Source organism: Trachypithecus francoisi, unplaced genomic scaffold (assembly GCF_009764315.1).
Source record: "Trachypithecus francoisi isolate TF-2019V2 unplaced genomic scaffold, Tfra_2.0 Lachesis_group11, whole genome shotgun sequence".
Classification (NCBI taxonomy): domain Eukaryota; kingdom Metazoa; phylum Chordata; class Mammalia; order Primates; family Cercopithecidae; genus Trachypithecus; species Trachypithecus francoisi.
The window spans coordinates 111,899,688-111,912,315 of NW_022681456.1; the positions used below are offsets into that span (position 1 = coordinate 111,899,688).

General features: G+C 42.3%; 1 protein-coding gene across 4 annotated transcripts in view; it reads right to left on the bottom strand.

Annotated features, from left to right (window-relative positions):
* The window catches only part of AEBP2 (AE binding protein 2), a 218,109-nt gene that overhangs the window by 184,021 nt on the left and 21,460 nt on the right, over positions 1 to 12,628 (bottom strand). For all 4 annotated transcript variants that reach the window (XR_004439997.1, XM_033222720.1, XM_033222721.1 and 1 more), the window contains one exon: positions 9,019 to 9,226. Coding sequence is in view for 3 of the 4 variants with exons in the window: in XM_033222720.1 (XP_033078611.1) it covers positions 9,019 to 9,226 (208 nt within the window). In the remaining variant the exon portion in view is untranslated. The remainder of the gene's footprint in view (positions 1 to 9,018; positions 9,227 to 12,628) is intronic.

Consider the following 12,628-nt stretch of genomic DNA (forward strand, 5'->3'; position numbering starts at 1 on the left):
AATCACACATGGGTAATTAATGCTATCAATTTTTGAAATCAAGACTACTAGATTCATCAGGCACAGTGGCTCACACCTCTAACCCCAGCACTTTGGAAAGCCAAAGCAGGAGGACTGCTTGAGCCCAGGAATGAGGCCAGCCTGGGCAACATGCCATACATAACCATGTCTATACAAAATACACAAAAATTAACCAGGCAGGGTGGTGTCCACCTGTAGTCCCAGCTACTTAGAAGGCTGAGGTGGGAGAACTGCTTGAGCCGGAGAGGGCAAAGCTACAGTGAGCTGCTATGATTATGCCATTGAACTCCAGCCTGGGCAGTAAGAGATAGATCTTGTCTCAAAAAAAAAAAAAAAACTACTAATAGACTCAAAGTCTTATTTTTCAATCCAAGTAATAAAGAAGAGGAATCTGGCCGGGCGTGGTGGCTCAAGCCTGTAATCCCAGCACTTTGGGAGGCCGAGACGGGCGGATCACAAGGTCAGGAGATCGAGACCATCCTAGCTAACACGGTGAAGCCCCGTCTCTACTAAAAAATACAAAAAACTACCCGGGCGAGGTGGCGGACGTCTGTAGTCCCAGCTACTCGGGAGGCTGAGGCAGGAGAATGGCATGAACCCGGGAGGCGGAGCTTGCAGTGAGCTGAGATCTGGCCAGTGCACTCCAGCTTGGGTGACAGAGCAAGACTCCGTCTCAAAAAAAAAAAAAAAAAGAAGAGGAATCAGGGGTTGGTTTAAAATTCTCTCAGAAATCACACTATTAGTTTGGTGCGCAAGTAATTGCTGTTTTTGTCATTAATGTAATTGAAAAAAAGGCAATTACTTGTGCACTAACCTAATACATAAACAGAAATGCCTTAAAGAAAGTATTTGGAACAATATCAACATCATTCCTGTAACAACTTTTGTGACAGAAGGATTCTCCTTACATTAAAAGGATTCTTAAGTGACTCCCCCAACCCTACTCTACAATACTCTTATTAAAGATAGGATTTAGTTCCTTCGAAATAAGCACTGCCTCTACCTAACAATACTCAATCACTAAATTTGGTGAAAACAGCAGTATCCGGCTTCTATTTTTTTTTCCTATGAGCAAACATGACTATAGAGCTAGGCCGGGCGCGGTGGCTCAAGCCTGTAATCCCAGCACTTTGGAAGGCCGAGACGGGCGGATCACGAGGTCAGGAGATCGAGACCATCCTGGCTAACGCGGTGAAACCCCGTCTCTACTAAAAAATACAAAAAACTAGCCGGGCGAGGTGGCGGGCGCCTGTAGTCCCAGCTACTCGGAGGCTGAGGCAGGAGAATGGCGTAAACCCGGGCGGCGGAGCTTGCAGTGAGCTGAGATCCGGCCACTGCACTCCAGCCTGGGCGACAGAGCGAGACTCCGTCTCAAAAAAAAAAAAAAGATTAACTCTGAAAAATCAAATACCATAGGATTCCAATTATATCCAAATTTGGAAGGAGTATGTTCAAGAATATAATTTGCCACGGTTCTTCTATTTTAAAATGAATTAAGGTCTGGCTATTTTAACAGAATAAGACACAGGAGTCCAAAGTCTAGTCTCTCATGATACAGCAAATTGTGTCGTATTAGGCTGTATTAGACATAACAGAAATAGAAAACAACCTGCTGAGCATAGTGACTCGTGCCTGGAATCCCAGCTGCTCGGTCGGCTGAGGCAAGATGATGGCTACAAGACAGATTTTCAGACCAGTACGGGCAACACAGCAAGATCCCAACTCTGAAAATGTTTAAAGTAGCCAGACGTAGTGATGCATGCCTACAGTCCCAGCTACTACACTGAGGTAGAAGGATTGCCTGAGTCCAGGAGTTTGAGGCTATGTGAGCTAAGATCATGCCACTGCACTCCGACTGGAGCCAACAGTGGGATCCTAGATAAGTATTTTTGTAAGAAGATAAACTGAATTCAATCCAGCTCTTTCACTTTGTAGCTATGTAATCTTGGAAGAATCATCTACTTCCTTTTTCATCAGAAATACTCTGAGCACACATTTGGTAAGTCCAAAACACTATGAAAATACAAGTTATATTATCTCAGAAAGACCAGTCAATGAAATAACTGGGTTTATATTAGACACCAAAGGTTCCTTCTCAAAATAACTGCCATCAGGTTTTCCTGCCAGAATGTCCAAGAAAAAAAATTTTAAACTCACACAGGCATTAAAAGAGTATTTTTGGGCCAGGTGCAGTGGCTCACGCCTGTAATCCCAGCACTCTGAGAGGCCGAAGTGAGTAGATCACTTGAGGTCAGGAGTTCAAGACCAGCCTGGCCAACATGGTAAAATCCCACCTCTACTGAAAATACAAAAACTTAACCAGGTGTGATGACACATGCCTGTAATCCCAGCTACTTGGGAGACTGAGGCAGGAGGATTGCTTGAACCTAGGAGGCGGAAGTTGCAGTGAGCTGAGATGGCCCCACTACACCCCAGCCTGGGTGACAGAAAGAGACTCCATCTCAAAAAACATACATATATATTTTGGACTGCCAAAGAAATCTTCAAGTTTACAAGGGCCTTACACATGAGATGTAGATGTCTAAAATTTCAGTGTTACAGGGAGGTTTCGGCTTTCTGTTAAGAACTCTACAAAGTACTGAGTTTCTATCAGAACAGGTTTTACACCTTCAGGAATCTTCTCCAAAACGCCCAAAGTGAGTAAGGACGGTACAAACCTGGGAGCCAAGAGTTGCCTGAGTCTCCTTCACTTTGGTTAATATCCTTGAACCAGTGTATGAACCAGTGTATCCTTGTACCAGTGTATGTATTTGAATGTATTTGAATGGCCTATACTTAAAATGGCTTGTATGATAGTACAGACAAATGCACAAACACCTATGCACCTGAAGAGCACAAATGAATCCATGAAATCTTTCTGTAAATAAATGAAAAATCCACTGCAAAAAAATGCAATGTTAACCTGCCAGAGTAAGTATGCACAAGGAAATTCAGTTATTACCAGTAAATCAAAATCAGCCAAATATATTCTAAATGCAGAACAAGTTAACAGAATAATCTACATGCCAAAATAAAGGCCTAATTATACTGAGTAAATGATCTTGTTTTCAGTAAAATGACACAAAAAGAAAAGAGCGCCACCATCTAAAGTCAGGTAGGCCAGCTGAGTGTGGTGGTACATGCCTGGAATCCCAGGAACTCAAGAAGCTGAAGTGGGAGCGCTGCTTAAGCCCAGGAGTTGGACAACATAGTAAGACTCTGTCTCATTAACAAAAAAAAAAAAAAACACACACAAAAGTCAGGCAGAGGGGGTGGATCGATGATTCCATGGTACCATCAAGCCTTATTTTTCTTTTCTTTTTTTTTTTTGTTTAAATGAAACAGAGTCTTGCTCTATCATCTAGGCTGGAAGGCAGAGGCACAATCGTAGCTCACTGCAACCTTGACCTCCTGAGTGCTATAGTTAACTGGACTCATTCAAGTCTTCCAATAACATCGTATCATATTCCTCCCTTGCCCAAAATGGCCTCGCTTTGCCTCTCAGTAAAACAACACACCAAAGAATATATGCAAAAGTAAACCTGAAATGACACAGAAAATAAATCCTAGATTAAGAAACCTAAACAGCTTTCCAGAAATTGTTTTCATGTGAGAAATAGCAGAGAAAGAAAGAGCAGTAGTATATTTTACACTGAGCCTCTAAAGTCCTATAAGTTCCCCACTTTCCAAGACTTAGGTGTATATTAAGAGGACACTGGGATTTGAAATTTGATTAGTAAGATAACTCAGAGCCTAATCTTCAGAAATCAGTCACACACAGAAGAACGGACCTAGGCCAGGCACAGTGGCTTAGGCCTGTAATCCCAGCACTTCGGGAGCCAGAGGCGGGTGGATCACCTGAGCTCAGGAGTTCGAGACTAGGCTGGCCAACATGGTGAAACCCCATCTCTACTAAAAATACAAAAGTAAGTCAGGTGTGGTGGAGCATACCTGTAGTCCCAGCAACTTAGGAGGCTGACATAGGAGAATTACTTAAACCTGGGAGGTGGAGGTTGCAGTGAGAGGAGATTGCACCACTGCACTCCAGCCTGGGCAACAGTAACAAAATTCTATCATACTTAACAGTAAAGATAGGTTTGATTCTCTTTTTGCCTGTTTTGTTTTTATTTTTGAAATTGTAGAAAGCACTCTGATGATTTTTTTTTAAAAAGGTGTATTGGTCGGGGCATGGTGGCTCACGCCTGTAATTCTAGCACTTTGGGAAGCCAAGACAAGACCAGAATGGGCAACACAGTGAGACCTCATCTCTAAGAAAAAAAAGTTTATTCATAATTTGGTGTTTAAATGATTAGTTTGATTTTAATGTAGAAATCAGGCCAGGAAAATCTAAACTCCATTTGACTTCAGCCTCCAAAGAAGTCCACATGAACATAGCAACATATGTTAAAAGGGGGAAGAAAACAATGCTAAGTGGTTATATAATGGTTTAGCTTTTCTCCCCAAGGCAAAGATTATAGTGGAATGAGAAAAAGAACAGAAATTAATATAGTTTAGATCTTGCTAACTTACTGCTCCAGTAAAATTGTCATCTTTCAATAATCAGAAGCATAAAATTTTCTAGGGTTACCAATTTTTTCCTCATCTGTTTCTATTCCATGATGACACTTTAACACTTAAGAGAGAAAGAAGAGGCCGGGCGCGGTGGCTCAAGCCTGTAATCCCAGCACTTTGGGAGGCCGAGATGGGCGGATCACGAGGTCAGGAGATCGAGACCATCCTGGCTAACACGGTGAAACCCCGTCTCTACTAAAAAATACAAAAAAAAACTAGCCGGGCGAGGTGGTGGGCGCCTGTAGTCCCAGCTACTCGGGAGGCTGAGGCAGGAGAATGGTGTAAAACCCAGGAGGCAGAGCTTGCAGTGAGCCGAGATCTGGCCACTGCACTCCAGCCTGGGCGACAGAGTGAGACTCCGCCTCAAAAAAAAAAAAAAAAAAAGAGAGAGAGAGAAAGAAGAAAGAAGAAATCTAAAAAAAAATTAGGCCAACAAAATCAGGTGTTTTCTACTTATATTAGATACCTACAACAGTCAAACACACAGAGATAGAAAGTAGAACTGTGGTTACCAGGAGCTAGTGGAAGCAGACAGTAAGTTTGTTTAATGGATATGGATTTCAATTTGGGATGATAATTTACAAGTTCTGGAGACAGTGGGTGATTATTACACAATAAGGTGTATGTACTTAAAGCCCCTGAACTGTATATTAAAATTGTTTTTTGTTCTTTTTTTTGGGACAGGATCTCACTCTGCACCCAGGCTGGAGTGCAGTGGTACGATCTCACAGCACCTCAACCTCCTAGGCTCAAGCAATTCTCCCACCTCATCCCCTTGAGTGGCTAAGACCACAGGCGTGTGCCACCACACCCAGCTAATTTTTGTAGAGACAGGATTTTGTCATGTTGCCCAGGCTAGCCTGAAAACTCCTGAGCTCAAGTGATCTACCTGCCTCAGCTTTCCAAAGTGCTGGGATTACTGCACCCAGCCGAAAATGTTTTTGTTTTCTTAAAGTTCATTTCAAAGAAAAAAATCTGATGTTCCAACCAACAACTACTCTTCAAAACACAAAACCTGCTAGGCATGGTGGCTCACGCCTGTAATCCCAGCACCTTGGGAGGCTGAGGAGGACGATCAGGTCCTCCTCAGGAACTCCTTAGGTCAGGAGTTCAAGACCAGCCTGGCCAACATGGTGAAACCCCATCCATACTAAAAACACAAAAATTGGCTGGGTTTGGTGGTGCACACTTGTAATCCCAGCTACTTGAGATGCTGAGGCAGGAGAATTGCTTGAACCCGAGAGGCAGAGGTTGTAGTGAGCTGAGGTGGCGCCACTGCACTCCAGCCGGGGCAACAAGAGATTCCATCTCAAAAAAAACAAAAGAAAAGAAAGAAAAGAGAAGAGAAGAGAAGAGAAAAAACAAACACAAAAGTCAATCTCAAAGCACAAAATCAGATAGAGTTTTCTTGTCTTTTATAGTAGTACTAAGTTTTCAAATTCTCATTCATATTTTATCATTCAAAACACATAGTCTATTATACTCTCAGCACTTTCAGAGACCAAGACAGGCAGACCGCTGGAGTCCAGGAGTTGGAGACCAGCCTGGGCAACATGGTGAAACCTCATCTCTACAAACAAACAAACAAACCATAGTCTATATCCTAACGACAGGTGTGTGGGAAAAAACTGGGATGCGTTTTCTACATTATTTGATCCTTCACATTTATAGTTTAGCAAATAATGTCCTTCAAAGATCAGGACTCCTATCTTTGGTCAAAATAGCATTACTCTTTTTATTTTATTTTATTTTTTGAGACAGAGTCTCATTCTGTCGCCCAGGCTGGAGTGAAGTGGCGTGATCTCAGCTCACTGCAACCTCCGCCTCCCGGGTTCAAGCGGTTCTTCTGCCTCAGCCTCCCCAGTAGCTGGGACTACAGGGGCGCACAACCATACCCAGCTAATTTTTGTATTTTTAGTAGAGATGGGGTTTCACCATATTGGCCAGGCTGGTCTCAAACTCCTGACCTCGTGATCCGCCCGCCTCAGCCTCCCAAAGAGCTGAGATTACAGGCACGAGCCACCGCACCCGGCCAAATAGCATTACTCTTAAAATCAGCTACAGAATCTTATTATTGGTAATCAAGTGATATTTTGAATAAGGGTTCAAGAAATGACATGGGAGATTTTTCATTTCAAAATTACACTTACGGGACAAATGCCACCAACATTTCATGTCTAATTCTATAATATCAGCAAGGTACATGTATATAGTTACTGTGATTACATGACATATTTATTTTAAAAATCAGTCTTGGCCGGGTGCGGTGGCTCACACTTGTAATCCCAGCATTTTGGGAGGCCAAGGCAGTTGGACCACCTGAGGTCAGGAGTTCGAGACCAGCCTGGCCAACATAGTGAAATCCCGTCTCTACCAAAAATACAAAAAAAATTAGCCGGGCATGGTGGCTCACGCCAGATACTCGGGAGGCTGAGGCAGGAGAATCACCTGAACCCGGGAGGCAGAGGTTGCAGTGAGCTGAGACCACACCACTGCACTGCAGACTGGGCAACGAGAACCAAACTCTGTCTCAAAAAAAAAAAAAAATTAATTTTTTAAAAAATAAAAATCAGGCTCTAATTGTATTTTTTCTAAAAATCTGGAAAGGGCTGAAATTCTCATCAGGCTGTATGCCAACTCAACTTGCGGGATTCCAAGACTCAGAAATGTGAAATTCTCCCGCTCCCACATCTACTAAGAGAAGCCCAGTGATCTTCCAAATAGCTCATGATTCTATATACAGTTGCTAAGTCAAGTGACAAAAAAGTATCATGCCATGATGCTCAAAAATGGTATATACCAAGTGACATCAAGTATTGGCTTACAAAAAGTAGATCTACAAAAGCCAGAAAACCAACTTGCTAAGATATTTCACTCTAAGTATCTGACATATGGCTTGGGGGAGAAGACTGGGTTACCAAAGTAGCCTAACCACTGACCTGGGTTTTACACTGAAAATACCGTATGAGGGACACGACACAGTTAATTAACAAATCATAGGTAAGTATAACATTTTACTGGTTACTCAGACATCATACCTATTAACTCTAACAAGAAGTTTGAGACAAATTCTTGACAAATTTGAAGACAAATGTACAAGTGTTTACTTATCAAGTTTGAGTAATCAAAAGACTGCTGACACATTATAATATATTGTGACAGGGAAAAATATGTCTTAAAAGAAATTTCGGCCACATACGGCGACTCATGCCTGTAATCCTAGCACTCTGGGAGGCCAAGGCGGGTGGATCACTTGAGTTCACGAGTTCGAGACCAGCCTAGCCAACATGGCAAAACCCCATCTCTACTAAAAAGACAAACAAAAATTAGCCAGGCATGGTGGCGAGCACCTGTAATTCCAGCTACTCAGGAGGTTAAGGCAGGAGAATCACTTGAACCCAGGAGGCAGAGGCTGTCGTGAGCCAAGATCACGCCACTGCACTCCAGCCTGGGCAACAGAGCAAGACTCAATCTCAAAAAAAAAAAAAAAAATTCAAGTATGACATCACTGCTTAAAATGTTAGAAATGTTGACTTGGTTGGATGTTTAAAAAAAAAAAGATCAATACTATACTCTTAAGTATCAACAGAACCTTGGAAACAGTTATCCACTAACTTAAACCATGATGGTTTTTACTATGTTAGTTATCTGTTCTTCAATAGTGATGGCAGGCTGATAAGAAATGTGGGGCCTAATATTAATAAATTACTTGCCCTTATACTGTGACATTAATTTCTGAAAAATACACTAAGTGTGATAACTATTCAACAAAAATCTAGGTAAAGCTGAAACAATGTATAAATTAATATTCTGCCACATTACTTTTGGCTTACCCATTTGCTTAGCTCTTTATTCAGTACCTAATAGAAGTTACATGAACTGACACAATTAAATGTATTCCTGAAAAGATATAGGTCAATACTGACGAATCAGAACTTTCCATCTAAATCAGTTCTGGGAAAGATGATCAACTCTCACTCACAAATAATGAGTTCAGGTTGTCATTTAATAGAACTGCATATACTAATCCTGGTACCAATAGTCTCCCCAGTTAATTTAAGCATCAGGAATAATTTAGGATCCTCTAACAAAGAAAACCAAGACAGTGCTATTTCTAAATGTTCTCAACTCAAAACATCAGAACCCTGGAATACACTGTATTCATTTATAATACTGTCACCTACTATATTTTTAAAAGTCTAATTTCTTCAAAATAACGTAGCTAAAAGCAAACTAAAATCCAACACATACCCTATTTTTATTTGACTCTATCAAGTATATGGGAAATAATTATTAAAAATTCACTTGAAAAAATTAAGCCTTTGTAAAAATAATCCCAAATTACTTTCAGCAAAAAAGCCTAACTAGCAATTATAATAAAACTAACAAAAACAGGGAGTGAAAAAAAGAAATGACAAAACCAACCCCTCCTCGCTGACCATCTACATGTATGGAACGGATGTGATCTGCCAGATCTGGGCTAGAGTTGAAGCAAGCCTGGCACTGGTCCCAACAACAATTATAGGCAATATTTTTGCTTGAAGAAGTAGTGCTTCCTTGTCCATTCATCATTGCTGGAGTTGAACGCCCACTGGAAATTGTGCTGTCTACATCCATTATAGTACTGCTTATGCTACAAAAGAAGAAAAAAGGCTGTGTTATTCCTAGAAATATACTAACATGAATATGATCTTATAAATACTTAATTAAGATTACCACTTGACATTCTGCTCCATGTGAGCAAAGCATAGTAACCATATTCTCCATTAGAAAACAACAATGCTTTGATATTAATTAGTTGGCAATGAAGTACAAATCAAGACAGAAACATGACAGTACCTCAAAATCAGATACGGAATAATTTAAGCAACTTTTGGCAGGCATGAACTCAATACTATATCTTACAGAAAACAAACCACACCCACACCCACACACAGCTTATCACATCTCATCCCTTCCACAGTTCAAAGAAGCATGAGAAAGTAAGAGTTTCCAGCTGTAAATAATACATAATCAAAGCATTATCTTTATGGCTCTGCAAATCACTTGTTGACCTGAAATCTCTTCTAATCATTAATCTGAAAATATAACTGCTGCCACATCCTACTCCTTTTCATATCAAAGAATTGGGGAGATTTTGCAGTATTTTCTCTGCTAAATAAAAAAGCAGAAGAGAGAAAACTGGTCTCTGATTTTTCTAAAGTCCAAATAAAAAATCTTTTCCTGGCCCTAAAATTTTATTTTTTTTAACTCATCTCTAGACATAAAAACAAGACTGAAAATGTCAATCAATCCCTTTTAATTTTTATTTACTAAAGTATTACATATGGCTGGACGTGGTGGATCACTCCTGTAATCCCAGCACTTTGGGAGGCCGAGGCGGGTGGATTACCTGAGGCCAGGAGTTCGAGACCAGCCTGCTCAACATGGTGAAACCCCATTGCTACTAAAAATACAAAAAATTAGCCGGGTGTGGTGGCAGGTGCCGGTAATCCCAGCTACTCAGGAGGCTGAGGCAGGAGAATCTCTTGAACCCGGGAGGCAGAGGTTGGAGTGAGTGGAGATCGCACCACTGCACTCCAGCCTGGTCAACAAGAGCAAAACTCTGTCTCAAAAAATAAAATAAAGTATTACATAGTAGTAACTCTTTTATTTATAAAAAAAGTTATATTATTAGTGGTCAAAATGATCAAAAATTCACATCTTAATAAAATGTACCATACTTTTTCCTTAATTTTAAAAGCAATTCACTTAATTTTCTTTTTTCAAAATCTTCTCAATAAATAAATTACATGAAAGTCACTTCAATCATAAGGGTCAAGAGGAAGAATGTGGGCCGGGCGCGGTGGCTCAAGCCTGTAATCCCAGCACTTTGGGAGGCCGAGACGGGCGGATCACGAGGTCAGGAGATCAAGACCATCCTGCCTAACACGGTGAAACCCCGTCTCTACTAAAAATACAAAAACTAGCCGGGCGAGGTGGCGGGCGCCTGTAGTCCCAGCTACTCGGGAGGCTGAGGCAGGAGAATGGCGTAAACCCGGGAGGCGGAGCTTGCAGTGAGCTGAGATCCGGCCACTGCACTCCAGCCCGGGCGACAGAGCGAGACTCCGCCTCAAAAAAAAAAAAAGAGGAAGAATGTTTTCAGACTAACTCTATGAAAAGGTGTGTATCTGCTTGTAATTTAAGAAATAACACAAGTCAAGTTGTTAAAATTATATTAACTTTAAAGAAGTATGCTTCCCTCCTGCCAAGTTTTTATCATGGAAAATTTCAAAGACACAAAATATAGCTAAATCTGAATTCAATTAACATTTTTTACCGTATTTGCTATCTGTAATCTGTTTCTCTGAATCATTTATCTTTTTTTTTCTTTTTTTTTTTTTTTTGAGACGGAGTCTTGCTCTGTCGCCCAGGCTAGAGCGCAGTGGCCGGATCTCAGCTCACTGTAAGCTCCGCCTCCCGGGTTTACGCCATTCTCCTGCCTCAGCCTCCCGAGTAGCTGGGACTACAGGCGCCCACCACCTCGCCCAGCTAGTTTTTTGTATTTTTTAAGTAGAGATGGGGTTTCACTGTGTTAGCCAGGATGGTCTCGATCTCCTGACCTCGTGATCCACCCGTCTCAGCCTCCCAAAGTGCTGGGATTACAGGCTTGAGCCACTGCCCCCGGCCTCTCTGAATCATTTCAAAGTTGCAGGCATCATGACAGTCAACCACAGCATATACCTTCTTAAAAAAAAGAACATTCAGGCCGGGCGCGGTGGCTCAAGCCTGTAATCCCAGCACTTTGGGAGGCCGAGACGGGTGGATCACGAGGTCAGGAGATCGAGACCATCCTAGCTAACACGGTGAAACCCCGTCTCTACTAAAAAATACAAAAAAAAACTAGCCGGGCGAGGTGGCAGGCGCCTGTAGTCCCAGCTACTCGGGAGGCTGAGGCAGGAGAATGGCGTGAACCCGGGAGGCGGAGCTTACAGTGAGCTGAGATCCCGTCACTGCACTCCAGCCCGGGCGACAGAGCCAGACTCCGTCTCAAAAAAAAAAAAAAAAAAAAAATTCAGGCAGGTCACAGTGGCTCATGCCTATAATCCCAGCACTTTGGGAGACTGCAACGGAGAGATCACAAGATCAGGAGATCGAGATCATCCTAGCTAACATGGTGAAAGTCCGTCTCTACTAAAAATACAAAAAATTAGCCAGGCATGGTGGTGTGTGCCTGCAGTCCCAGCTACTCGGGAGGCTGAGGCAGGAGAATGGCGTGAACCCAGGAGGCGGAGATTGCAGTGAGCAGAGATCGTGCCACTGCACTCCAGCCTGGGCGACAGAGCAAGACTCCATCTCAAAAAAAAAAAAAAAAAACCAAAAAAAAAAACAAACATTCAGGCTGGGTGCGGGGGCTCACGCCTATAATCCCAGCACTCTGGGAGGCTGAAGGTGGGTGAATCACAAGGTCAGGAGTTCAAGACCAGTCTGGTCAAGATGGTGAAACTACATCTCTACTAAAAATACAAAAATTAGCTAGGCATGGTGGCACATGCCTGTAGTCCCAGCTACTCAGGAGGCTGAGGCAGAGAATTGCTTGAACCTGGGAGGAGGAGGCTGTAGTGAGCCAAGATAATACCACTGCACTCCAGCCTGGGTGACAGAGCAAGACTGTCTCAAAAACTAAAAAGAACATTCACCTATATACCAATACAACCCATTCACTCACACTGGAGAAAATTTACATGAATTTTGTTAGCTTACGTAAGCTTTATAATGATCTGTGTCTAACATCAAATATACCCACTGTGGGGGGTTAGGGGGACGTTAAGGCAGAATCCTCACTCCGTTGCCACGCCTATAGTGCAGTGGTGCTAACACGGCTCATTGTAGCCTTGACCTACCAGGCTCAAGTGATCCTCCTACCTCAGCCTCTTGAGTAGCCGGGCCTACAGGTGTGCACCACTATGGTCAACTAAATTTTTTAAATTTCTGTAAACACGAGGTCTCTTTATGTTGCCCAGGCTGGGCTCAAGCAATCCCCCTGCCTTGACCT